Consider the following 26,983-nt stretch of genomic DNA (forward strand, 5'->3'; position numbering starts at 1 on the left):
GGGTCTCTTCCTAGAATCTAGGCCACTTATTAAACAACTCCCAGCAGGTCTGCCACCCCCTGGCCTCCTCCCTTTCTCCACCCTGTGCATTTCCTGCCCCGCTCCAACCTCCAAACCAGATGGTGCAAACCTTCCCCTCTCCTGTGTATTTGCTGTCCCTCTCCCTCCTGCAGGAACAGATCAGAACCCCCTCAATAATCCCTACCTGAGCTGGCTCCTCTGCAGCCATGTCACTCCCTTGTCCCATGGGAGGACGGGATGAACCGGAAAGAAACGTGAGTGTCGTTCTGCAACCTGGCTGGGCAAGAAGGGCTGTTGTGGAAGTTTAGGAACGGGCATTAGTTCATTTCACATCACGCTTCCCCCAGGCTCTTTCCTTGCAGAGCGAGATCCGAGATTCTGCCGTGCTGAGAAAATGCTCAATCTCTGGATTACAGCAGAGACCTGGCCCCTCCTGCCAGGCTAAGCCCACAGACACACTTTGAACCTCCTTTCTCCCTCCCGCATCCCAAAACAAAGTCTCTGAACGCAATCCTAGAAAAAAGCAGAACCAAAGGAGTCCCTTTCGAGGATTCCCTCTGACACTGACCCCACGGCAGCCACAGCCCAGCAGGAGGGACATGGAGTCAGGAACTGGGTTTTCCTCTCTCTCATCCTCGCCTTGTCCACTGGAAAGTGATTCTCCCCACAGTGCAGTAATACATCTGTCTGGGCAGATGAGAGAGCTGGAAATCTCTTTCAAAACTCTTTTATCCCACGGACCCTGTCAGTCTCTCTATCTCCTTTTCCCTGTGCCCTCTCCATGCCTGTCTGCTAGGAAACTCTCATTCCTGGGTTGTTTGCTCCCCCATGGCTGGATTTGCTCCTGCAAATGGCAGGAGAAATGGGGTGGGGGGCTGTTTGTGTAGAGTCATTTTATAGTCCTTCACTGCCGGGCTGAGATTTCTCCATTGCCTGCCTAGGACCCCCACCTGCCCTCCACCAGGATCTGTCAGCCCATTTGCCTGGGACCCCCTCCACCTCCCAGCAGGACCCCCTGACGCTTTACAGGAGGACCCCTCACTCTGCGCCAGGGACTGCCCCACCACAGCTCTGTGCACTGGGCATGGCAATGGTCCCAGGAGCCAGCTGGGCAATCCCAGACAGAGCCCCTGGCACAGCACCAGGCAGCATCTAATCCCCTGCCCCACCTGCCCAAGAGACCCCCACCACCACTGGTCTGCAGCCAACAGGCCCCCAGCAATACCCACCTCCAGGACCCATAGGCTGAGGGCTGGGCACATCAGAACTACCCCCCGAAACCCCAAACCCTCCAGAAACCACCAACCTGACTAGGGCCCCCACTGCCCAGCCACCCAGAGGCCTCCCCCTACCACAATGCCCCTTCAGCTCCAGCTGCAATCTCCCCACAAAGACACCTGCCCCCCCCCCGCCAGCAACAATGTTCTCTCACAGTGTCTGGTAAGTGGACAGAAAGTTATCACCACCCCCTGCTGGCCAGTCACACAGGCAGAGGGAGTCTGGGGGGACGCCTCTTTAAGAGGAGAAGGAAAGCCATGGAGGGCCAAAATAAGTAAGACATTTCCATACTCTGTCACTAGCAAATAATGGCCACCGTGGATCCACCCCAGAGTTGGCTACATCTTTGCACTGCGGGAAGCCCCCCCTCACGGAGACTCTTTGTCATGGGGTTTGGGATATTTCTGGACCACACTGCACTCACAGGGACCTCCTCATCCCGTGCCAGCTGGAGAAAAGAAAAGGGTCCAGCCAACTCTCCTGTTACCAACTGGGAACCACCCATCCCCCAAACAGGGGGAGGCCCCTGGCTTTGATGGGTATTGAATATATGGCTAGTCTCTTTGATCAGCAAACATTTTTAACAGAGAGAAAGGAGGGAACAAATGATTCTCAAAGGAGAGGGAAAGATGTTCATTGTTGCAGGGGGGTTAATTTCCCAACCACGATGGAGAAGGACTCAGGGCGACAGGTTCCCCCCAAGGAAGGACAAGTTGCTGGGATTTACAGACATGGGGAACAGCCCCAAACCCAAGAGGATTTTTAATTGACATTTGATAATGACATCGTAAGAGGGAAACCTGAGATTTGAGATCAGTGTTCAGAAATGAAAGAGAAAGGGTGGAAATCTGAGAGATTTTGGATCCATTTATGCAAATTATAGAGAGGAAAGTGGAAAATGAGAGGGATTTTATAGCAGTTGTTGATAGGAGGTAAAAGCTGAGTGTATTTCCCACCACTATTTGGTCAATGAATAGAGCGGAAATGGGCAACGTTGGCAAACATTTTAGATCCATATTCAGGAATCTGAGGAAAGGTGTAAATCTGAGATTTTCGTCGTAATTTATAATTACAGAGACAGGGAAAGCTCTCAGGGGCATATTCAATTAGAAGGAGACAACTAGAGTAAAAGTGGGGCAAACGTTGAGGGTATTTTTTAGGAATCTTTGAGACGTACAGAGAAAACGTGTCACAAACTACGCAACTGAGAACATGGGATAAACGCCAAGTCCGGGGGGGGATTTTATGTAGCTATTAAAGGACTAGCTGGAAGAGGGGGACCGTTTGTCATATAAAATCCAGCCCTGTCCAATACATAAACAGAAAGTGATGGTCCCCCCACGGCCCCTGTTCACCTGGGCAGCAGGGGCTTTCTCCAGCTGGGACCAGCCCCTGGCTCTGCCCGCCCCCGACCCGGTGAGTGGGAGACCCCGCGGGGGGTGGAGCGCTGGTGGGGGGGCAGGAAAGTGACTCTCTGCCCCCGACACGGCTGGGATTGGGGGGGGGGCAGAGACTGGGGCGCGGCGGGCGGGGTCCCTTGGGGGTGTTGGGGGGAGAAGCCGGAGTTGCGGGGGGTGGGGGTTGAACTGTCTCTGTGCAGCCAGGAAATTCCCGGCGGGGAAGTGGGGGGCGACGGGGGAGTTAATTGGATCCCCTTCCCCCTCCCCATGGGCACAAATGCCCCCCAGTTTTCCCCTTTTCCCTCTCGGTAGCTCCCACGTGGTTGTAAACTCCCCGCCACCCCCCCTTTGATCCTCTCTCTCGTCTCCCCTGATCCCCCCCCCCGTCTCTCCCTCCTCCTCACATGTCCATTGAAACTCCCCTCCCGTAGGGGGGGCGGGATTTCCCTCCCCCCGTTTTATCCGCAGCGATTTCTCCCGGTGTCGGTGGGAAGTTGGAGCCCGGAGCCGTCCCCCAACCTGGCTGCCCCGGCGTGGGGGTGGGAGGAGACGCTGGGTCTCTGCCGGGGCAGGGAAGGGAGGGGACGTGTCCCCCATGGGGCTGCCCCCGATCCCGGCTTCCGAGTCCCACTTGCTGCCCCCCAACTGCAGCACCGTTGCCCCAGCCCCCACCTGCCCCCCCCTGCCCATCCCCCACTACCGCCCCCTCCCCTCCCCCACGGAGCCCTCCAGCTCCCCCCCCCGCCCCCTCCAGTCAGCCCCTCAGGGCTCCCTGCTGCCCAGGTGAACGGGGGCGGGTCGGGGGTGGGGGGACCATCACTCTCTGTTTATGTATTGGACAGGCTGAATTTTATATGACAAACGGTCCCCCTTTTCCAGCTAGTTCTTTAATAGCCACATAAAATCCCCCCCGGTCTTGGCGTTTATCCCATGTTCTCAGTTGCGTAGTTTGTGACACGTTTTCTCTGTACGTCTCAAAGATTGATTAAAAAGTTTGCCCCACTTTTACTCTAGTTGTCTACTTCTAATTGAATATGCCCCTGAGAGCTTTCCCTGTCTCTGTAATTATAAATTACGACGAAAATCTCAGATTCACACCTTTCCTCAGATTCCTGAATATGGATCTAAAACGTTTGCCAACGTTGCCCATTTTCGCTCTATTCATTGACCAAATAGTGGTGGGAAATACACTCAGCTTTTACCTCTGTGACGAAGTGGGACTGTTCTTAACGTTTCCTCTGAATAGTGTGGGGGTGCCTCAGTTTCCCCTATGAAGTTCTTAAGTATCTAGGGGGTGGGATAAGGGTGTATGATCATTGCATAGCCCTAGAGGGCATGTGTGTGCAGGAGTCTGGACACAGAGAATGGCCAACACCCTGTTTCCTGGCCACTGATGGCCTGGGCCCTTCCCCCCGCAAGGTGAGAGCTAAAGGGTTGGAGAACAAAGGAATCAGGTGACCTCCTGGCCCCGGAAAGGAACAAAGCCCAGAGGAGGAGGGGCTGGAGGGAGTTTCAGTTTGGAGCTGGCTGGAACATGGAGTGAAGGGCAGACGTGGTTGTCTGGCTCACTGCCCCCCCCCCCAAAATGGCCCCAGCTGAGGGGTCCTGTTCTCTGCACCTGCAAGTTCCGTTTTAGACCATGTTCCTGTCATCTAATAAACCTTCTATTTTACTGGCTGGCTGAGAGTCACGTCTGACTGCGGAGTTGGGTTGCAGGACCCTCTGGCTTCCCCAGGAGCCCTGCCTGAGCGGACTCGCTGTGGGAAGTGCACGGAGGGGCAGAGGAGGCTGAATGGTCCGAGGTCAGACCCAGGAAGGTGGAAGCTGTGTGAGCTGTGTGTCCTGCAGACAGGCTGCTCCCAGAAAGGCGACTGCCCCAGAGTCCTGCCCGGCTTCATGGGGAGCAGTTCCAGAGCATCGCCCAGGGACTCCGTGACAACCTCCTATCAACAACTGCTATAAAATCCCTCTCATTTTCCACTTTCCTCTCTATAATTTGCATAAATGGATCCAAAATCCCTCAGATTTCCACCCTTTCTCTTTCATTTCTGAACACTGATCTCAAATGTCAGGTTTCCCTCTTACGATGTCATTATCAAATGTCAATTAAAAATCCTCTCGAGTTTGGGGCTGTTCCCCATGTCTCTAAATCCTAGCAACTTGTCCTTCCTTGGGGGGAACCTGTCGCCCTGAGCCTTCTCCATCCTGGTTGGGAAATTAACTCCCCTGCAACAATGATCATCTTTCCCTCTCCTTTGAGAATCATTTGTTCCCTCCTTTCTCTCTGTTAAAAATGTTTGCTGATAAAAGAGACTAGCCATATATTCAATACCCATCAAAGCCAGGGGCCTCCCCCTGTTTGGGGGATGGGTGGTTCCCAGTTGGTAACAGGAGAGTTGGCTGGACCCTTTTCTTTTCTCCATCTGGCACGGGATGAGGAGGTCCCTCTGAGTGCAGCATGGTCCAGAAATATCCCAAACCCCATGACAAAGGGTCTCCATGAAGGGGGGCTTCCCGCAGTGCAAAGCTGTAGCCAACTCTGGGGTGGATCCACGGTGGCCATTATTTGCTCGTGACAGAGTATGGAAATGTCTTAGTTATTTTGGCCCTCCATGGCTTCCCTTCTCCTGTTAAAGAGGCGTCCCCCCGTGCTCCCTCTGCCTGTGTGACTGGCCAGCAGGGGGTGGTGATAACTTTCTGTCCACTTGTCAGACACTGTGAGGGAACACTGTTGCTGGGGGGGTGCATGTCTGTGTGGGGAGATTGCAGCGGGAGCTGAAGGGGCATTGTGGTAGGGGGAGGCCTCTGGGTGGCTGGGCACGGGGATCCCTAGTCAGGTTGGTGGTTTCTGGAGGGTTTGGGGTTTCGGGGGGTAGTTCTGATGTGCCCAGCCCTAAGGCTATGGGTCCTGGAGGTGGTTATCGCCGGGGGCCTGTTGGCTGCAGACCAGTGGGGCTGGGGGTCTCTTGGCAGGTGGGGCAGGGGATTAGACGCTGCCTGGTGCTGTGCCAGGGGCTCTGTCTGGGATTGCCCAGCTGGCTCCTGGGACCATTGCCATGCCCAGTGCACAGCGCTGTGGTGGGGCGGTCCCTGGCGCAGAGTGAGGGGTTCTCCTGTAAAGCGTCAGCGGGTCCTGCTGGCCGGAGGAGGGGGTCCCAGGCAAATGGCCTGGCAGATCCTGCTGGAGGGCAGGTGGGGGTCTGTAGCCAGACAGCCAGCGCCCCCCCCCCCACGCCCTCAGACCAGCATTGCTGGAAACACAGGAGGAAGCCGGAACTGGGCACTTAACATAGATTCCAGCACGGCCTTTGAAGCTGTGAAAAGCACAGGTGTGCTGCTACAATGTGCGTCTGGGAACAGATACAAGGATTAAGCTCACAGCAGGCAGAGGCCCTTTGACAGACATGGCTCTTAGCCCCTACTAAATAGCGTGATGCACACACACCAACATCCTAGGTGGGAAAATATTTACCCTGATAAAAGAAATGTCCAGTAGTCGCTAATTATTGTTTCTCTCCCTTGCAAGTGTAAACTACTCTTGCGAAAGCTGGCGTCACCCAGACAGACCAGCCTCAATTTGGCATAAGAAAGGAGAAAGAGAATAAAGGAGTACAGAGGTATAGTAGGGGACCTACAGCACCATGATTTTGGAGTGCTTTTCACTATCTATCTGCTGGTCAGATAAGTGACAGCCTCCCAAGGCTTCTGCAGCTAAGAGGGTCCCTAAGCCTTGTCCCTTATTCATCTTTCTGCGGAATTGAGTGACCGATCCTGGCTTGGCACCGCTGGAATCGAGAGATGCAAGGAGGGTAAGAAGCACCCACACCTGATCTCCTATCTTCAGTGTACACATATTTAGAAATAGAGCTCTATACTTTGTTTTCTTTCTTTGGGATTGTGGCTTCAGTTTTGTAACTTGTTTGTGTGTGGAACATCTCTACATTTAAATAAGTAGGCACTTGCAATTTTGTAACCACATGATTAGAATCTAGCTTAATAAATTTTGGTACCCATTTGTGCATAAGCCTGACTTGTTTTCTATGGTTTACTGGAAAGCAGCCAACACAATGAAAGAACCTCAGCCGTTTTGGCTCTAAATCCTGGCCATGAGCTGAGAGTACTAAGAGCCTAGCGTTGAGTTGTGCCGCCTCCACGGGGCAAACTCTTGGGGCACCTGTCAGTCAATCCTGGCTGCCCGCTGCGAAGGAGCTCTGAGCTCTAGCAGTTAAAGTCACGGGTGTGGAGAGGCTCTTAGTGCTGCCATTGGGGCACCTGTCAGTCAGTATTGACTGCCCGCTGCGAAGGAGCTCTGAGCTCTAGCAGTTAAAGTCACGGGTGGTTAGGACCTTGGGGCATCTGTCAGCCTAGCCCGGGCTGCCCGCCGCGAAGGGACAGTGCGTCCTAGCGGTTAAAGTCACGGATGGTATAAACGGGCATAGCTGGCACCTCACCAAACATCCTTGGCCGTCGGCTAACAGTCGTGTGGCGAGCAAACGCGCAGGTGGGTGAGATAATATCTTTCACTGGGCCAGCTTCTGTTGAGGACAAAGACAAGCTTTTCTGGGACCTGCATGGCTACAACTACGTGGCAAATGCTCATAAGCCATGAATTAGTTCTTCTTTCACACTGGAATGCATCACTTTTGGTGTGACACCAAGAAATTATTTATTAGCCCGTATAACCGTTTCTTCTCCACATGTTGAGATTATCTTTCGGCTGTAATGCCATCCTGTATGAAAATTCCAAATGGCCAATTAGCAAGCACCAAAATAAAGAACAGCCAATTATTAATCTGCCTCACCCCTAGCCCTGCTAGAGAGAGTGGTAAGCTAAATTGCTCCAACACAGAATTCCCCATCTATGTGAGAGAAAGAAGTAGAAAGAAGTATGCAAAGTGAATCCAAGATAAATGATTCTGACCTTTCCTTTGAAATGCACGATGCAATAAATCAGTGAATAGTCCCATAAGTAAACTCCTGTAAGTGACAGAAAAGAGGGCATGGGAAAAGGCTGTCAAATGTTGTGTTAAACTTTAATTCATGAGCAAAATTGTGTGGCCATTAAATTACAACTCTAAAATATTGTAAAAGGAAAGAAAAATAAAAAAAAGTGTGGGAAATATTGGTGTATTTCAGCAAAGGGCTTGGAATGGAGGAAGACCAAAAGTGATCAGTCGGGGGAAAAGGCACTGGTTCTGCCTAGTTTTAAACCAGGGATATTTTGTGTGTCAAGCAAACATGATAACCACCACACTACACTACAATCTACGACAGAAACCAATTGTGCCCAGATTTGGATTTCCCCTTCTAAGGCTTTCTCAGCTGCCAGTGTATATCCGCTCCCTCAGTTTCCTTTGAAGAACAGGACAACAAAGAACTTACTTTCCAAACTCAGACAGGCATCAGAAAAGCTGCAATGTCTCATCCAATTTGCCCTTCTCACAATGAGGCCAAAACGCAGGCAAATCTCCTAAGCAAGAAACCTCACATCCACTCCACTTCTCCATGGACATTTCCCTGCCAGCTCCTCGGGAGCAACCAACAAGACAAGAAACCAAAATGCAATAAAATCAAGGGCACGTTTCCCACCACAGGTTTCATTGACTGCGAAGGGTCATGAAGAAATGTTTTGCCTTTTCATACCTGAAGACTTGGTTATTCTCTCCTTCCCTGAACTGGAATGGAAAGCGAGGAGATAGGTGTGAGAACAAGCACTCCTAAGCAAAGGAAACAAGGCACCCAGCATATATCCCATCAGCAGGAGATTAAAACCTGGGCTACACTACACAGTTAGGCCCGCCGACAGCATTTTAGGTTGTCCTCATTACCTCACGGTGCACACTACAGCCTTGTCCCATCTATGTAAGTGCCCTGCTACACCCACATAGTAACTCCAGCTCCTCAAGAGGCACGGGGATTGCGTTGGGGTCGTTAGGACAACACAGTGTCTGTGTAGACACTGCCTGACTCACAGGGGCTGCTGGCTGTCTTGCCAATGTCATGGCTTCCGGCTGGTCCCTTCATGGCTGCCCTCCGCTCCCTGATCCCAGCGGGGCTGCACCTGCCTGGCTCCTCTCGGGGCTGCTGCACGAAAGCTCCCGGCTCCCAGCGCAGGGAGCCGAGAAGCCTGAGCACTTGGCCCCCGCCCCCACTCCTGGCTGGGAGCAGGCAGGTAAGAAGCCCAGGTGGCCGCTCCCACTCCAGGGAGGAGGTGGGGAGTCAAGAGCCCAGGGGGCAGCTGGGCTCCCAGTGGGCAGCTGCGCAGAGTGAAGAGCCCCGTTTCTCAGCCCCCCCCAACACTGCCCCTCTTCATTCGGTGGAAGCACTCCTGGTGAAGACACACACTGCCGACAGAAGGAGGGGAGTGGGGAGAAACTCAAATTAAGCTTCCGCTTCCTCCATCAGGATCATGAGAGCAACAGAAAGAAAACTCAAGAGGAACAAGCCTCTTCTCCTTTCATGCACCCCATCACAACCCTCCCTCCTTCATTTTCTGCCTGAATTTCCTTTTGAAACTGCAACGGCTGCTCCAGAAAACAATCATGTCTCTGAATTCACAGTAACATCCTGAGGATGATAAAAGTATGAAGGAATTCATGGTCCTTTGTGACATAAAAAAATAAAATAATAATAAATAATTAACAATAATTAATACATTATTATTTGTATTGCAAGATTAATCTTTCTGTTTTGCAGATTCAGCTCTACATTGATTCTTGTTGCTCTTTGCAATGTATCTATCTATCTAGGCAACAGTATTTGCTGTTGTTTCAGGTGGAGCACTCAGCGTGTTACGTTTTTCTGACAATCTGTGTCTCGAAAATTCTAGCCAATATGTCTGGAAGTTCCAAGAACCATCAAATTATGAAGGAATTCGAGGTCCTTTTTTATCTTATTTGTAGAGCAAAGATTAATCTTTCATTTTTTTAGATCCAGCTCTACGCTGATTCTTGTTGCTATTTGCCATGCATTTATAGCTATCTAGCTATAAAGGCAACCGGTTTTTGCTCTTGTTTCTTTGTATTTGTACACTGCAACTTTACAGCCCAAGCCGCATGATCCTGATTAATGTGACACCGGCCAGCCGTGGGTGATTCATTGCACTGTAGACGTATCCTAACGTTATGTCTGCACAGTCATTAAAACACCCAGGGCAGCTGTCTCAGAGCCCGGGGCAGCTGACTCGGGCTTCTGGGGCTGGGGCTGCAGGGCTATAAAATGACAGGTGAGACAAATGGGCTTGAGCCCAACCTCTGAGACCCCACGAGGGGTGAGGGTTTCCGAACCCAGGCTTCAGCTGGAACAGCAGCTGAAATATGAACAGGGGTCTGAAATATGAACAGGGGTCTAAGGAACCTCAGCATCACAGTCATCAGGAGTCCAAGCTGCATGGGGTGAGCTTGTGGGCAATGGCCCAACTGGATTGTTTGTGCATCCCTTTCGCCACGTCCCTTGTGATCCACCAGGGCTTGCAGCACCATGGAAGAGTACCCCTTGCGGTTTATGTAGTGGCCGCCCCGCTGTTCCGGGGCCAAGAGACGGATATGCGTTATGTCTATCGCCCCGCCGCAGTCTGGGAAACCCAGCGCATTAAAGCCATCCACAATGGTCCGCACATTTCCCAAAGGCACGACCCTTGATAGCAGCTGGTCAATGATTGTGTTGGCTACTTGGATCACAGCAGCCCCCACAGTAGATTTGCCCACTCCAAACTGATTCCCAACTGACCGGTAGCTGTCGGGCGTTGCAAGCTTCCGCAGGGCTATGGCCACTCCCTTCCCAACTGTGAGGGTGGCTCTCATTTTGGTGTCTTTGCTCTTCAGGGCAGGGGACAGAAAGTTGCAAAGCTCCATGAAAGTGGCCCTTACGCTTACAAAAGTTTCTCAGCCACTGGGAATCATCCCACACCTGCAACGCGATGAGGCCCCAGCAGTCTGTGCTTGTTTCCTGGGCCAGAATCAGCGTGCCACGGCATGAACCTGCCCCAGCACCACAATGATCTCCCAATTGCCACACGCCGTGCCATCTTTGTCCATGTCCTCATCAGTATAGTAATCGCACCGTTGTCGTTTCCTCGACCCGTTTTGCAGGGACTGCACATACTGCTGGATAATGCGCGAGGTATTTACAACGGTCAAAACTGTGGCAGGAGAAGAGGTGCTGTTTGGTTCGTGGTAGCCGAACAAAGGCGGGAAATGGTTGTCTTCTGTGGCTTTCACGGAGGCGGGAGCCCAGGACAGACAACATGGAGAAGCTCGGAAGCGTGGCACCAGCGGGAGAGCAGAGTTGGAGGCAGAAGAGTTCGATGAGGAAGAGAAAGAGTAGATAGTAGAGATTACATCAGAAGGGGAGAGGAAATGAGAGGCGGATTCATAGTTGCAGGAGAGCAAGCGGTGCACCGTCTGCTGAAAGCAGTACGGCGTCTGCATGCCAAAAAGGTGTGAAACGATTGTCCGCCAGAGCTTCCTGATGACACGCACCAGAAACACCCGCAAGAATGTTTTTGCCCCATCGTGCACTGGGAGCGTAACCCAGAATTCCAGTGGGCGGCGGGAACTGCGGGAACTGTGGGATAGCGACCCACGGTGCACCTGCTCCGACGTTCGATGCTAGCCTCGGTACTGTGGACGCACTCTGCCGAATTCACGCGCTTTAGTGGGGACACCGAAGCCTGAATGTCTAAAATAGCTCCCGAAATTTCGAATCGAATAATTTTGAACTAATTTCGTACTGTAGACGTACCTTAGAAAAGTCTCTGGGTGTGTGTTAGATGGATGGGGAGGTGTCTAGAAACCACTCAGCTCTAGTCCCTTTTCCACGATTTCCGTTAGAAAATCTGAAGCAGGGAGCAAGAAGAGTTGCCCTCTCTGAGGCTTGAACTCAGGACTTTCAGATTGTGAGACTGACGTGCTGCCCGCTGCGCTAAGAAGGCTTGGAAGAGCTTTAGGCTCAATGCTTATAGGACCCTCCTCCAGGAGTGACAGAGCCTGGCGTGTGCTGGAAGAAGCGGGGAGCTCTGGTGCCCACAGACCTGTCCTGGCAGTTTTCTCAGCAGCAAAGAAATCAATTCTCCCTGCCCCTGAGCAACCCACCCACAGCTAATGGCAGCATTGGTGGGGGGTCCCAAGCTTTGCACCAACGTCCACATTTCAGACCTTCCTCTCATGGCACTTTCCATGTGAATTAGGACAAGCAAGCTGGGGAAGCTCCATGGGGTAATAGAAACCAGGGCTGCAGGGAAGGCTTGAACTCACAACCCCAGCAATATTGCCCTTTGCACTAACCACTTGCACCCCTGCAGGGGCTCCTTGGACAGCGTTGGGAAGTCGGCCGTGATCGGTCTCTTTGGTTCGCACCTTTGCCTGGCAATTGAAAGGCTGCCGGTTCAAACCTCACTCAAGATGTGGCTTTCCAGCAATGAGACTCCAGTCCATTTTAACAGGAAGAAAATCTCCTCTATTCTGGTTTAGCCCCATTTGACTCCTTCTGCCCGTCTTCTTCCTCCCCCATCGGTCCCTTTCCTTCCCCATTGGGGCCATGCAGAGGGGAGCCCCAGGCAGTCTCTGGCACCGAGAGTCTGTATCGAATAAGGGGAGGGAGGGGTCGCTGTAAAGCATTGATAATGGGTGGGGAGAGGTGTGCGTGGTTAGGGGGAGAAGGGCTGGAGAACTAACAGTGGGGCCCAGAGAGATTCCCCCACAGACTGGGGAGATCCCCTGCTGCCCACCATCACCCAGCTCTGGGAAGAACAACTTGGGATTGCTTGGCGAAGTCACCTTTAAAAACACAAGTGTTCCATGCTAGTTACATTTTAATAAGACCAAAGCCGCCTCAAACCCAGTGTCACAATCACGGGGACGACTTTGTCCTGACATTTTACCGGCCGCAGCCACAAAGCGAGTCCAATTACGGCTCCCGTTCGGCATCAAGGCCCACACACAAACCCGGAGACTTTTCGTTCCTCAGGTTCTGCCGTCATTTCATTGCTGGCCTGTTCCGAGATTCATCATTGTGCAAAGCAGCGTCAGGCCCTGAAACTGGGCGAGCCCAGAGCAGAGGCTGCCTTCATTTAACCTTCCAAAAACCAACCCGCCGAAACGTGGATTAGCACCCATGCTCCTCCAGCCGCAGGGGTGGCGCCTCATCTGGGCCCCTGGTGCCCATGCTCCAGCAACATAAGACCACGGGGGCCTGGCTCCACCAAAGTCCGGGGCCCAGTGTCTCCCCCAGTCCCGCCTGCTGCCCCCGGGCAATTTAAAAGGGCCCAGGAACCTCCACCGCCATCACCGGCAGCACAAGGGGGCTAAGGCGGCTTCCTGCCCACCCTCGCTCCGTGTAACCCTTCTGCCCGTCAGAGTTGGCAGCAACAAGGGCCGGGTTCAATATCTAGGGGATCCATTCCAATAACACAATGCAAACCGGCTCGAGCCCCCACCCAGTGACCTGGGACAAATATGTACCAACCCTGCTGGGCGCCTCCCAGAGGCAATCCTTCCCCTCTCGCAAGCACCTAGTCTGAGTGTAGCAAAAAGCCTTTTAACAACAGAGAGAAACAATGTGGCATTATGTTGGGGAAACACCACCAACAGGATTCATAACACAACCCACGAGCAAAAAAAAAAACCCACCCCAAGCAAATTGGGGCATGCCCTTTCCCTTTGGTTCTTGAGTCCAGCAACCCCAAATCACCCAACGTCCCAAAAGTCCAATGACCCAAATGTCTCTGTCCCTGGTCAGGGCAGCCCCAAAGTTCAAAAGTTTATCTGCAGAGCTTTACCTCCCAACCTGGGTGGAGATGGGGGCGGGGGTAAAAGGCACCTTACATGCTCTGAAGCTGACCGCCCCACAGCTCCATAGGCCTCCGCTCCACCAGCCGCCCCACGAACTACTTCGCTCAGCTCCGCTCCGCGGCCCACCAGCAGCTCCCACCGTCCCATGAACTGCTCCACGTCCCACCAGCAGCTCCCGCTGTCCCATGAACTGCTCCACCAGCCTGTCCACAAGGCACTCCAGCCGTCCCGCAAACTTCTCCACAATAGATCTTCAGGCTCCCCCACCACTTAACACAACGCTCAGTGATTTTGGCTCTTAGTCAGTTCAGCTCTTTGTTGAAGGCAGCTTGTAGTTTAGGAGCCTCAGTGATAGTACACCATTAGCCCGAAGCGAGCTCAGCAGCCTGTAACTAGACTCTTAGACGAAATCAAAACTAGCTCTAAAATTCCACAGTGAAGAGAAAATAAAAGGCAATTAGCAGATAAGACCATCATCAAGGGGCCCATGCCACCAAGTATTAATACTTGTCCCCAACCTCTCTCAATTCACAGAGTTTTGGAACCCATGACCCTTGCCTAGCGATTGCTACTTAGTTGATGGTGAGTCCCTCCATCATAACAAAAGGCCAAGTACAGTTCCCAGCACAGTTCCCATAATCAGGTTAATAACAATTTATTCTTCCTGCCCCAATAACAGAGACACTGGGGATCCCACAGCAGCCAAAGTGACCAGTTGGGCAGCTATGGCCTCGTTCTAGGCGGGGTGGGTGTGCCTATGCAAATGAGATCGGCCCCTGAAGTTCTTTTCCACAACTTGCCAGACCTCACCACCAGATGTCAGGGTGAGGCTCACCCTGACACTGCTTACACTCCGTGTGGCCTGCCAGTCTCGGAAGCGGCTGGCGCGTCCCTACAGCCCCGGGGGTGGGGGGATCTCCACACGCTGCCCCCGCCCCGAGGGCCGACTCTGCCATCTGTGGCAATGGGAGCTGCTGGGGTGGTGTCCGTGGGCAGCGATGGGCAGAGACCCCCCACCTAGGAGCTGCTGCCAGAGGGGGGTGTGGGTCGCTTTTGGGAGATGCCTGAGGTAAGAGCTGCACCCCTCACTCTCTCCCGCACCCCAAGCCCCAGCCCAGACCCCAACCCCCTGCACCCAAACTCCCTCCCAGAGTCCACCCGCTGCACTCCCTCCTGCACCCTACCCCCATGCCCCAGCCCAGAGCCCACACCCAAACTTCCTCCCAGAGCCTGCGCCCGCACCCCCTCCTGCACCCCAACCCCCAACCCCAACACAGACCCCGCACCCAAACTTCCTCCCACAGGCCTCCCCCCACACCTGCTCTCGCACCCCAACCCTCTTCCCCAGCCCAGAGACCACCCCCTGCACCCAAACTCCCTCCCAGAGCCCGACCTGCACCCTCTCCTGCACCCCAACCGCCTCCCCCAGCCCAGAGCCCACACGTGAACTCCCTCCCAGAACCTGGCCACCCCACCCATTCCTGCACCCAACGCCCTGCCCCAGCCAAGACCCCACACATGCACCCAAACTGCCTCCCAGAGCCTGTACCCCTCACCCCCTCCCACACCCTAACCCCCAGCCCCAGCCAAGACCCCGCACCGTGCATTCCCTCCTGCACCCCAACCCCCTGCCACAACCTACAGCCCACACTCAAACTCCCTCCCAGAGCCCAACCCCTTTCCCTCTCCCTCCCATACCCAAACTCCCTCCCAGAGCCTTAGGCAGATGTGGGGGGAGGTGGACGGGGAGGCAGGACTTGGTCCCATTCTGAAAACCACCAAAAATTGTAGAAACCTGCCGCCCCTGTCCAGCCCAACCTTCTGCGGCTGCCCCTCAGGCCCCACCCGTGCAGGGTTTGAAGCTTGCATTGCTTAAATTCCAGGACGCTGGGGGACTTCAGCACCCCTTTGTCCAGCGGGAACCTTCACCCCACTCCCAACCAGATTCCTCTCCATGGGATGACTATCGGGGGGCTGGGCCCCTCTTTGTCTTTTCTCTCTGGGACAGGCCAGGGTACCTAGAACTGGGGTATCTGAGCACCCAGGACCTTCTATGGAGACGCCCTTCTCCTTCCCCTTCTGTGGTCCCATCTGTCTTTGACTCCAGCCTGTTTTCTATCCATCGTCAGCACCATCCCAAGCCAGCTGCACCCGCCTCAAAAAGACAGTGTCCCCTGATGGGTGTAAATCACTGACCTCTCTCCCCTCTGAGCACTGACTGCCCCTCCGTCTCCTTGCCCCTCAGTCTGGGCAGACGGGACCTTTCCCTCCAGGGCTGGAGGATTCCCCCTTCTCATCCGCTACTGTCCCAAGCCACCCCTTGGGTGGGAATCTTAAATGTACCAAGGTGACTTAGGAGCAGAAACCCCCACAGACCTTCCGTGCAATGGGCACCTGCCCCGCACTGAGCAGGACTGAAACTCCTGCAGGGCCACATCCCCTCTGGGCCTGAGCAAAGCAGCAGGGTGAAAAGAGACTTGGAGATGCTGGGGATCGAACCCAGGGCCTCATACATGCAAAGCATGTGCTCGACCACTGAGCTACATCCCCAGACGGGGGCTGTTTGGGATGGGTTACACTCACAGCCCTCCTGTTTCCAGAGCCTCCAGGGGCCTAACGGCAGCATGGGGGACACATTCCCTGCTCTGAGGGCCAAACCCTCTGTCCTGGAGGTTGCTGGTTCTCAGGGGTCACTTTGCAGCAGGGCCAGTTTCTCTATGTGGGGGAGAGAGAGGGCCTGCCCTGGACTCAGGGTGCAGAGATACACTCGGCCCCTCTCCCCTGCATTGACTGGCTGGAGCTGCCAGCCCCTGCTGAAAGGTAACGGCGCTGGGGGGCGCTGTGAGTTGCTCAACACCTCACCCCGGTGGAAGAACTGGTGGGGGGGGGGCTCCAGGCTTTTCTCGGATCTGCTATTTCCACCTGCCTGTAAAGTCCAGCTTTCCCCAGCACATTCACTGCAGTGCACTCGGGTCACTGTTTCCATGGCTGACAGCAAAGAATCGCTCCCAGTTTCCCTTCTATCTGCAGCACGATTAGCCTGTGTCGGTGGTTAATGAGGTGGATCTAGTTGTCAATGGTTATTCATTCCCCACCTGGACAATTCACACAGTCCCTTTCCTGCTCAAATCCCCAGCACCTCCGTGATCCCGGTAGCAGGGGTTGGGTTTTCCCTGAGGCCCTGAGATTCTCAGGGTCCTTTTTTCCCTCCACCTGGAGTGAACTCAGCTTTTCCCCCATCCCAGACACTCCATGAAATAACAACAAGCAGCGTAAAGAAAGCAAGGAGGGAACATCTCCCGGCCAGGGCTAGAGGTGCCCAGGGCCCCCTGCTTCTCCATTGTTTCCATCGCAGAAGAGGAAGGTTCCTTGGAATTTGACACCCTACTTTGCACAAGGGACAGAGAAAGATCTTGATGTTCCTGCGTCTGCGCAAAGAAAATTGTCCTTCTGTGTGAAAGAGAGGCAGGAAATGGCCCCACGCTGGGACAATATCCTCAGGATTAAGAGCAAAGGACTCAGGCTGAGAACTGATTTAACTCCACTCATCTCATTTAACTCCTCTCATTAAGAAGTTGTCTTCCAGGGAGAGATAGCAAACTTGTGACATTAATCCAGACCCTGGGGGTTTGGGCTGCTTTAACGCTTGGAAAAAACATGAACTTGATTCAAGAAGGGAGAGAGGAGAAGCCTCAAGCTGCCTTTGGTCCAAAGCTGGTGTCTCCTGGACAGTGGGAAACATCCCTCACTGCTGCCAGGGGATAGGTGGCAACTGGTGACGTCCCAGGGCTGGGATGAAAGGGGAATGTTGCGTGGACTTTATCATACACGCCCCATCCTGCTTCTCAGAGCCCACAGGAAAGCATCTAGAGATGGGAGAGCCATTACTCAACTGCATTCTCAGGAGAAGTCAGTAGCTATCCTTGAACAGACACTCATGAGAGTAACCATGGCGGTTCTGCAGAGACATCGGGCTGCCAGAGGATCCGTCTAGGTTAAGGAGTGCTGGGGGATCTGCAGGTTTTGCAGTGGGGAGGAGTCTCGAGGTCACACGTTGCGGGTAAGCTGGGACATTAGGGACTCGAGGATGTGAGGCTGGTTAAAATGGAACTGCACAAAAATCCTCCCCCTTTGCTCCCTGCTTTGCCCTGTCCCCGTTTCATGAAAATCTCCATCTCTGCCCCGGCTCTCAGAAACCCCCTCTCTCCCTTGGGTATTTTCATGGTTTCTTCTTTTTTTCATGGTCTTTTTCAAAGAATGAAACGGCCACACGATGGCATCAGAACCTAAGACATGAGAAGCCATGTTCTTGTTCAATGTGCATTGAAGCTGAACACAAGGGAGGTGTTTTTTCTTTGACTCTTAGCCCCCCCCACACACTCTAATCCACTCGACACCCCTTTCCTCCCACAGCCAGGAATAGAACCCAGGAGTCATGACTATTAGCCCCCCTAATCTAGCCCACTAGATCCTTCTCCCTGGGACAAAGGAGAAGCTCTGCGACCCTGTACTGTCCCTTTGCCTCCCTGCTTGTGCGGCACTTGAAACCCAATGGGGTTTCCTTGGGCAGTTTTGAATCTTGCTCCCAGGGAGGGTGTAATTTTAGGTGCAGGTTCCAAACAGCGCAATGAACCAGCCAGAAGGGGCAGGAGGTATCGGTGTAGGAGCTATTGAAATAATCTTAGCAACGTACGTCAGGGGAACCGTTATTAATGACGACAGGTTTCAGAGTAGCAGCCGTGTTAGTCTGTGTCTGCAAAAAAGGAAAGGAGGACTTGTGGCACCTTAGAGACTAAGCAATTTCTTTGAGCATAAGCTTTCGTGAGCTACAGCTAACTTCATCGGATGCATTCTGTAGCTCACGAAAGCTTATGCTCAAATAAATCGGTTAGCCTCTAAGGTGCCACAAGTCCTCCTGTTCTTTTTTTTTAGTTATTAAAGAAGTGTCAGTAAAAGGTCAGAATGGGATCGTCTCAGTGTCACAGTAGAGGGCTCTGTGATGGTTTTCAATTTGTCATCCCACCCTAGCCACCACCTAGCACGTGTTTGAACCTCTTCCTCTCTTAGCGTTGCTCGTTATCAGAGAAGGGGAGAGAGAGTGAGCAACAGAAACAGAGACCTAGTGACTGAAGGAAACATTTCTTTGCTCTTTGCTTGGCTCTGTCAGTTATTTGGGTACAAACTCACCCCCCACCCACTGTCTCTGCTGGGCTCAATGGGCAGGAAGAGCTCAGCTGTCAATGGGACTTGGGGAGCTCGGGACATTACTGTGGCTTAACAGGGAAATCCTTGCTGATCTTAAATACAAAAAAGAAGCTTACAAGAAGTGGAAGATTGGACAAATGACCAGGGATGAGTATAAAAATATTGCTTGGGCATGGAGGAGTGAAATCAGGAAGGCCAAATCACACCTGGAGTTGCAGCTAGCAAGAGATGTTAAGAGTAACAAGAAGGATTTCTTCAGGTATGTTGGCAACAAGGAGAAAGCCAAGGAAAGTGTGGGCCCCTTACTGAATGAGGGAGGCAACCTAGTGACAGAGGATGTGAAAAAAGCTAATGTACTCAATGCTTTTTTTGCCTGTCTTCACGAACAAGCTCAGCTCCCAGACTGCTGCCCTGGGCAGCACAGCATGGGGAGGAGATGACCAGCCCTCTGTGGAGAAAGAAGTGGTTCGGGACTATTTAGAAAAGCTGGACGAGCACAAGTCCATGGGGCCAGATGCGTTGCATCCGAGAGGGCTAAAGGAGTTGGCGGATGTGATTGCAGAGCCATTGTCCAATATCTTTGAAAACTCATGGTGATCGGGGGAAGTCTCAGACGACTGGGGTGTATAAGTCCCATTTTGGGGTGTATAAGTAGGGGCATTGCCAGCAGATCGAGGGATGTGATCCTTCCCCTCAATTCGACACTGGTGAGGCCTCATCTGGAGTACTGTGTCCAGTTTTGGGCCCCACACTACAAGAAGGATGTGGAGAAATTGGAGAGAGTCCAGCGAAAGGCAACAAAAATGATTAGGGGTCTGGAACACATGCCTTATGAGGAGAGGCTGAGGGAACTGGGATTGTACTCTACAGAAAAGAAGAATGAGGGGGGATGTCATAGCTGCTTTGAACTAAATGAAGGTGGATCCAAAGAGGACGGATCTAGACTATTCTAAGTGACAGCAGATGACAGGACAAGGAGTAATGGTCAAGTTGCAGTGGGGGAGATTTAGGTTGGATATTAGGAAAAACTTTTTCACTAGGAGGGTGGTGAAACACTGGAATGGGTTACCTCGGGAGGTGGTGGAATCTCCTTCCTTAGAAGTTTTTAAGATCAGGCTTGACAAAGCCCTGGCTGGGATGATTTAGTTGGGGATTGGTCGTCCTCTGGGCAGGGGGTTGGACTAGATACCTCCTGAGGTCCCTTCCAACCCTGATATCCTAGGATTCTATGATCATTTGGCCAACAACATGCAGCAAAGCACCCAACTCAGTTGCATGAATGCTCTATAAACCACTCCTCAATTATACAGAGACACCAGCATATCTCCCCAGCTCTCAGCCTTGCACCTCAGAAATGTACCATCTTACACGGCTCACGGCCTTCACTTGAAAAGTGTAAGCTCATTAATTAGTTCGCCACTTCATCAAAAATAAAGGGGACATGCACCAGCCTTTGTCATGTGAGCAACTTTCCCAAGCACTTTGGACAAACTCAGGAGTAAGTATAAAATAGTAAAATAAGTTTATTAACTACAGAAAGTTAGATTTTAACTGAGTATAAGTATTGGTCACAGAGGTCAAAAGTGCTTACATAACAAATGAAAACAGACTCCCAGTCTAAACTCTAATTTGAATATACTAAGCAAGAATTGGATCAAACAGCTTTTCTCACTCACTGGTTGCTCAAGGCCATGTTGAGTTCTTAATACACAGACTGAATTCCCTCTCAGCCTGGGACCAATCTCTGCAGTTCAAATTCTGAGTCTTCCAGACAATCTTCCAGGTGTTGAGATTGGGGAAGAGACAGGCCACGTGGGGGTGTCTTTGACTCTCATACATATTTTTTCTCCAGCTGCTAGGTAGATTCTTGCCGTGATGCTGGGGTTAGTTAGCCCCCAATATGGAGCAGCAGTTTGCCTCCTGCACCTTGTGGTAGGCATGTCACAGCTCCTTCACTTTGACCCCGCACGGCACTGTGTCCCTGTCATGGCTCCTTTCTATCATGCATCACGAAATCTGCGTGCGCACCTCGGGAGTTACACCGCAGAAAGCTGCTTTCCTGTGCAGAAACTTGCCCGTGTAGACAAGGCCGTAGAGGGCTTACATAAGAACAGACGACAGGTCATAGACTGGGTCAGACCAATGGTCCGTCAAGCCCAGTGTGAGCACATGTAGGGGGTCTCTCCTGTGTGCGTTCTCTGATGTGTGATCAGGTTTGAGCTCTGATTGAAGCGTTCCCCACACTCAGAGCATGTGTAGGGCCTCTCCCCTGTGTGGATTCGCTGATGTGAGAGGAGGGATGAACTGCCAATGAAGTGCTTCCCACACTCAGGGCATCCATAAGGTTTCTCACCTGTGTGGATTTTCCGATGTGTAATAAGGTGTGAGCTCTGCTTGAAGTGTTTCCCACACTCAGGGCATCCTGCCTGCGCCAGAGAGAAAGGAAATCTCAGAGAGAAGAATGGAAAAAGGGATGAAGGAACCAAAATGTGTACAGGACAGATCAAACCTATCAGGAGCTGATTTTCCCTTCAACCTTCCCCAGAGGAGAGAAAGGAAGGGATAAGTTCTGGGTCCGTATCTCAGACGAAATCTCAGGGGACAGCGAGATTGGGGAGGGACCTGCTGCCAGTTGTCAGTCAGGATAGGTGGGAAGCCAAGAGTGACCTCTGCCTAAGGATTACACTTCTGCAGGGAACAATCCTGAACTTGGAGAGCTCACAAGGTCTTTGTAGGGCATCCCAAATGTTTCCTGTATTCACCGACAGTTTGGGGGTTGGTTTAACCAATGCCTCACCTATGCAGGCAGCTCTCGGGAGCACTTTTTTCTTCGAGCCATGAAGATCTGGGACGCATGACTCCTCCCCTCGTTCCAGCTGCGAGATCACATCAGTTCTGGAAACTGGAAACCCTGCTCAAGGCAAAGAAAACAAGGGAGGTCAGTGGAATTTGTGGGATACTTGTCACAAAGAATATTCCATGCTTTTAAGCCCAGCTCACTTTGAAGTAGTAACGTCCCAAGGCCGGCTTCCTTGGCTCAAAGTGCCAGGAGATGATTATTATCAATCATATTCATTACCTTAGTGCCTAAGGGCCAACTAACAGTGGGTCCTCATTTTGCTAGGCACAGTACAAACCGAGAAGCGTTGATGGCCCGTACCCTGAAGAAGTTTCAATCTAAATAGACAAGGCAGACACAGAATGGGGGAAGGGGTAGAACCCACCAGCAGAGTGAACTCCGTGAAGGCAGAGTGGCAGATCTGATCAACACAGGCCTAGATCTTGAGACCATCGGATTTAATGTTACAACCAGGGCTGGTGTTTTCCGGAAATTGTCGCTAGGACTGCATTTTTTCCCAAAATTACTCTTTGTTTGTGGAATCACCGTTAATATCTGGAATTGCTGATCAGAGGGTGGGTGGGGCATGCAGGGTCACAATCCCCCAGATTTCTCCCTGGAGACACCCGTCTCCTCCCCAGGGCACAGGCTGGCTGCGGTTGAGACTTGATGCCAATTTCTTCCCTCCTCATACCAGTCTGGGATCAGCAGTGGGACGCCAGTCTCTCTCATCATGCTGCAGAGAGGACGGCACTCACAGCTGCTCGCGGCCGTGTCCACAGCACCTCTCCCCTGCTCATCTCCCCTGTACACAGCTGGTTCATGCCCCGTCTCTCCAGCGCACAGCTGGCTCTAGGCTCTCAATGCCCAGTATCTGAGCCCCACCGCCCCCACACAGCCGGCTCCTGTCCCCTCCCCCCAAGGCACTTTCAGGCTTTAAAGGATTAGATATTGCTCACGTTTGTCAATTACTCTCTTTTCATTGCCTGCAAACTCTTGCCCTAATTATGACTGTTATCTGTATATCTAAGCCAGCCCTTGAAAGCATGAATTCTTCACAGACTATGATGCCGAGATGCGCCACATGATACCAGGAAGGGCTGCGGGATGGGTTTCCTGTGCAAGCTGGTATCGCTATGGGGTGATGAATGCCAGATCTCAAGGCTGGTTGTGCAGAGCTCCACCTTTTGAAGCTTTACCCAACGCAGAAAGGGGTAGGGACGGATTTCCCCTCATTCAGGAGACTGAAGATGACAGACTTTTGCGGGATAAACAGCTGAGTTTGAGCTGACTGAGGGGGGTCTTTCTGGGCTACAAACTCACAGGACCTGATAACCACCAAGAGGTAACCCTTTCAGAAAGGTTTTAATACACTTTGGAACCGATCATGAGGACCGCTGAGGGAATGAAGGGAAACACGCATTTGGATGCTCTTCTTCTTTTATGAGAACGGGAACAGGAAGGGCAGGGATATCACTGAATGCAGGATCTCAGCAGTACTAGGTGTCAGGATAGCACCATATTGCAGCCCATTGGAAAACATAATCCCAACTACACATATAAAATGATGGGCTCTAAATGAGCTGTTTCCACTCAACAGAGGGATCTTGGAGTCACTGGGCACACTTCTCTGAAAACATCAACTCAGTGTGCCACGGCAGTCAAAAAGCAAAGAGAATGTTGGGAATCATTCTGAAATGGATAGATAAGAAGACAGAAAATATCATATCGCCTCTATATAAACCCATGGTACACCACATCTCGAATACTGCCTGCAGATGTGGTTGCCCCATCTCAAAAAAAGATATATTGGAATTGGAAAAGGTTCAGAAAAGGGCAACCCAAATGATTACAGGTATGAAACTCTTCTGTACGGGGAAAGATTAAAAAGACCGGGACTATTCAGCTTGGAAAAGAGACAAAGGGGGGATATGAGAGAGGTCTATAAAATCAAAACTGCCGTGGAGAAAGTAAATAAGGACGTGTCATTTACTCCTTCTCAGAACACAAGGACTAGGAATCACCCAATCAAATTAATAGGCAGCAGGTTTATAAGAAACAAAAGGAAGTATTTCTTCACACAACGCACAGTCAACCTGGGGAACTCCTTGCCAGAGGACGTTGTGAAGGCCAAGATTAGAATAGGGTTACAAAAAAAAACAAAAAAACACCATGAGAAATCTATTGAGGACAGGTCCGTGAATGGTTATAAGCCAGGATGGGCAGGGATGGTGTCCCTAACTTCTGTTTGTCATAAGCTGTGAATGGGTGACAGGAGATGAATCACTTCATGATTCCCTGTTCCGTTCATTCCCTCTGGGACACCCGGTGCTGGTCACTGTCGGAAGACAGGACACTGGGCAAGATGGACCTTTGGTCTGTCCCAGTGTGCCCGTTCTTAAATACCAGGGAACCTAGTGAGTCCAGTGCAATGGGAGGGAGTAGGAAAATCCCTGGGTGTGGAGAACACTGGGAAATTAGAAACTATCATTCAGAAGCAACAGACTCGAAATAGTCTAGAAAAGCAGAATGTGAAAAATAAGAATCGGGGTCATGTGACTTCAGGAATGAGGGACTCAAAAAACCAAGTCTGCAGAGAAGAGAGATTGTGGCGATTGCACATGGGGATGGGGGGAGCAACTCTCCAGGTCTCAAGGATTTTCACCAGCAACCGAGGCCATTGTCCCATGCACGGGGCAATCCGGAGCAGTGAGGAGTTGTGTCATCTGTAATCCTGGCTGAGTTTCAATGCTCTGCTGCTGGAGCTCCCTTGTCTGGATTCCCCCAGCCACCATTCAAGGTCTGTGTGATCAGAAACCCTGGACCAGCCGCTCTGACCCCAGCAGCCTGCTTCTTACACCCCAAGCACATTCTGGTCTGGGTGGAGAAGGCTCAGGGTTTGAGAGAAGGCCAGGGGTAGGAAGCTTCTGTTCGTTATTCTGGACCTAACCCTCCGTTTTACTTGTGCAAACAGGAGATATTTCACACTGTGCGATTCTGCTCCTGTGCTCTCTTCCCACAGCGTTCAGCAGCAGGGGAGGGTCTCTGGTCGTGTGTGTGTCACTGGCATGCTGGGGTGATGCTGGAACAGGACAGAGCAGAGGTGGCATTGTGGGGGTGGCGTGAACCTCATCTCTTCCGTTCCCCTTCCAAGAACCGAGGGGACAGGAACCCTTACCCAGCGAGGCCACAGTCTCACAGGTCTCCTGCATGACGTCTCTGGAGAGGGCTCTCTGAGCGGGGTCCAGCAGAGCCCACTCTTCCCTGGTGAAATACACAGCCACCTCCTCGAAGGTCACCAGCCCCTGAAAGAGCGAGAGCCCCACACTCAGGACCTGCTGCCCCACTCACGGCCCCACTATTCGTGGGGGAGAGGAGCCAATCAAACGGAAACTCTGGGTGGACCGCAGCCAACAGAGTCCCACCCCCACCCCGCTCAGAGCACCCAGGAAACACCAGGGGGAGGGGGCGAAGAGACACCCCTCCTCTCTCCCAGCAGATCCATCACACACCTGCTAGCCACAGACTGATACCGGAGATGCTGCCCCAAGCAGGGTCTAGGGAGAGATCTCTTGTAGGAAGCCCAACACCCTCCTCCTTGTGAAAAGAAAAGGAGGACTTGTGGCACCTTAGAGACTATCCAATTTATTTGAGCATAAGCTTTCGTGAGCTACAGCTCACTTCATCGGATGCAAACTGTGGAAAGTGTAGAAGATCTTTTTATATACTCACAAATCATGAAAAAAATACCTCCTCCCACCCCACTCTCCTGCTGGTAATAGCTTATCTAAAGTCATCACTCTCCTTACAATGTGTATGATAATCAAGGTAGCCCATTTCGAGCACAAATCCAGGGTTTAACAAGAACGTCGGGGGGGGGGGGGGAGAGCAGGAAAAAAAAAGGGGAAATGGGTTACCATGCATAATGACTTCGCCACTCCCAGAGCTGGATATGAGGCAGGGGAATCTCCCCTAAGCCTGACTGGTGGCTTCCCCCTTCATATTTCAAGGCACCTGCTGGTTCGTTGGGTCAGGCTCCAGCACTATGAGTCTGGTCCTTTTTCCCAGCCCCATCTAGTTGGTTATTTTCTGTTCACCAGATTGGAGCATTTCCACCTCTGACCCTCATGGGTCTCTTCCTAGAATCTAGGGCCACTTATTAAACAACTCCCAGCAGGTCTGCCACCCCCTGGCCTCCTCCCTTTCTCCACCCTGTGCATTTCCTGCCCCGCTCCAACCTCCAAACCAGACGGTGCAAACCTTCCCCTCTCCCGTGTATTTCCTGTCCCTCTCCCTCCTGCAGGAACAGATCAGAACCCCCCCAATAATCCCTACCTGAGCTGGCTCCTCTGCAGCCATGTCGCTCCCTTGTCCCATGGGAGGACGGGATGAACCGGAAAGAAACATGAGCCTTGTTCTGCAGCCTGGCCGGGCGAGAAGGGCTGTTGTGGAAGTTTAGGAACGGGCATTAGTTCATTTCACATCACGCTTCCCCCAGGCTCTTTCCTTGCAGAGCGAGATCCGAGATTCTGCCGTGCTGAGAAAATGCTCAATCTCTGGATTACAGCAGAGACCTGGCCCCTCCTGCCAGGCTAAGCCCACAGATACACTTTGAACCTCCTTTCTCCCTCCCGCGTCCCAAAACAAAGTCTCTGAACGCAATCCTAGAAAAAAGCAGAACCAAAGGAGTCCCTTTCGAGGATTCCCTCTGACACTGACCCCACGGCAGCCACACCCCAGCAGGAGGGACATGGAGTCAGGAACTGGGTTTTCCTCTCTCTCATCCTCCTCTTGTCCACAGGAAAGTGATTCTCCCCACAGTGCAGTAATACATCTGTCTGGGCAGATGAGAGAGCTGGAAATCTCTTTCAAAACTCTTATCCCACGGACCCTGTCAGTCTCTCTATCTCCTTTTCCCTGTGCCCTCTCCATGCCTGTCTGCTAGGAAACTCTCATTCCTGGGTTGTTTGCTCCCCCATGGCTGGATTTGCTCCTGCAAATGGCAGGAGAAATGGGGTGGGCGCCTGTTTGTGTAGAGTCATTTTATAGTCCTTCACTGCCTGCCTGGGATTTCCCCATTGCCTGCCTAGGACCCCCACCTGCCCTCCACCAGGATCTGCCAGGCCATTTGCTTGGGACCCCCTCCTCCTCCCAGCAGGACCCCCTGACGCTTTACAGGAGGACCCCTCACTCTGCGCCAGGGACCGCCCCACCACAGCTCTGTGCACTGGGCATGGCAATGGTCCCAGGAGCCAGCTGGGCAATCCCAGACAGAGCCTCTGGCACAGCACCAGGCAGCGTCTAATGCCCTGCCCCACCTGCCCAAGAGACCCCCACCCCCACTGGTCTGCAGCCAACAGGCCCCCAGCAATACCCACCTCCAGGACCCATAGCCTTAGGGCTGGGCACATCAGAACTACCCCCTGAAACCCCAAACCCTCCAGAAACCA

The 26,983-nt window shown here is 52.4% G+C and overlaps 1 protein-coding gene and 2 non-coding genes across 3 annotated transcripts in view; all 3 read right to left on the bottom strand.

Annotated features, from left to right (window-relative positions):
- LOC144258246 (uncharacterized) overlaps positions 1 to 26,983 on the bottom strand; it is a 640,730-nt gene that overhangs the window by 336,589 nt on the left and 277,158 nt on the right. The window contains 1 exon segment of the mRNA XM_077806661.1: positions 20,866 to 21,116. Coding sequence (XP_077662787.1) covers positions 20,866 to 21,116 — 251 coding nt within the window.
- Positions 11,559 to 11,631, bottom strand: TRNAV-CAC (transfer RNA valine (anticodon CAC)). The gene has a single exon. It is a non-coding gene; the product is annotated as a tRNA-Val (tRNA).
- Positions 15,968 to 16,039, bottom strand: TRNAA-UGC (transfer RNA alanine (anticodon UGC)). The gene has a single exon. It is a non-coding gene; the product is annotated as a tRNA-Ala (tRNA).

Source organism: Eretmochelys imbricata, chromosome 28, assembly GCF_965152235.1.
Source record: "Eretmochelys imbricata isolate rEreImb1 chromosome 28, rEreImb1.hap1, whole genome shotgun sequence".
NCBI lineage: Eukaryota > Metazoa > Chordata > Testudines > Cheloniidae > Eretmochelys > Eretmochelys imbricata.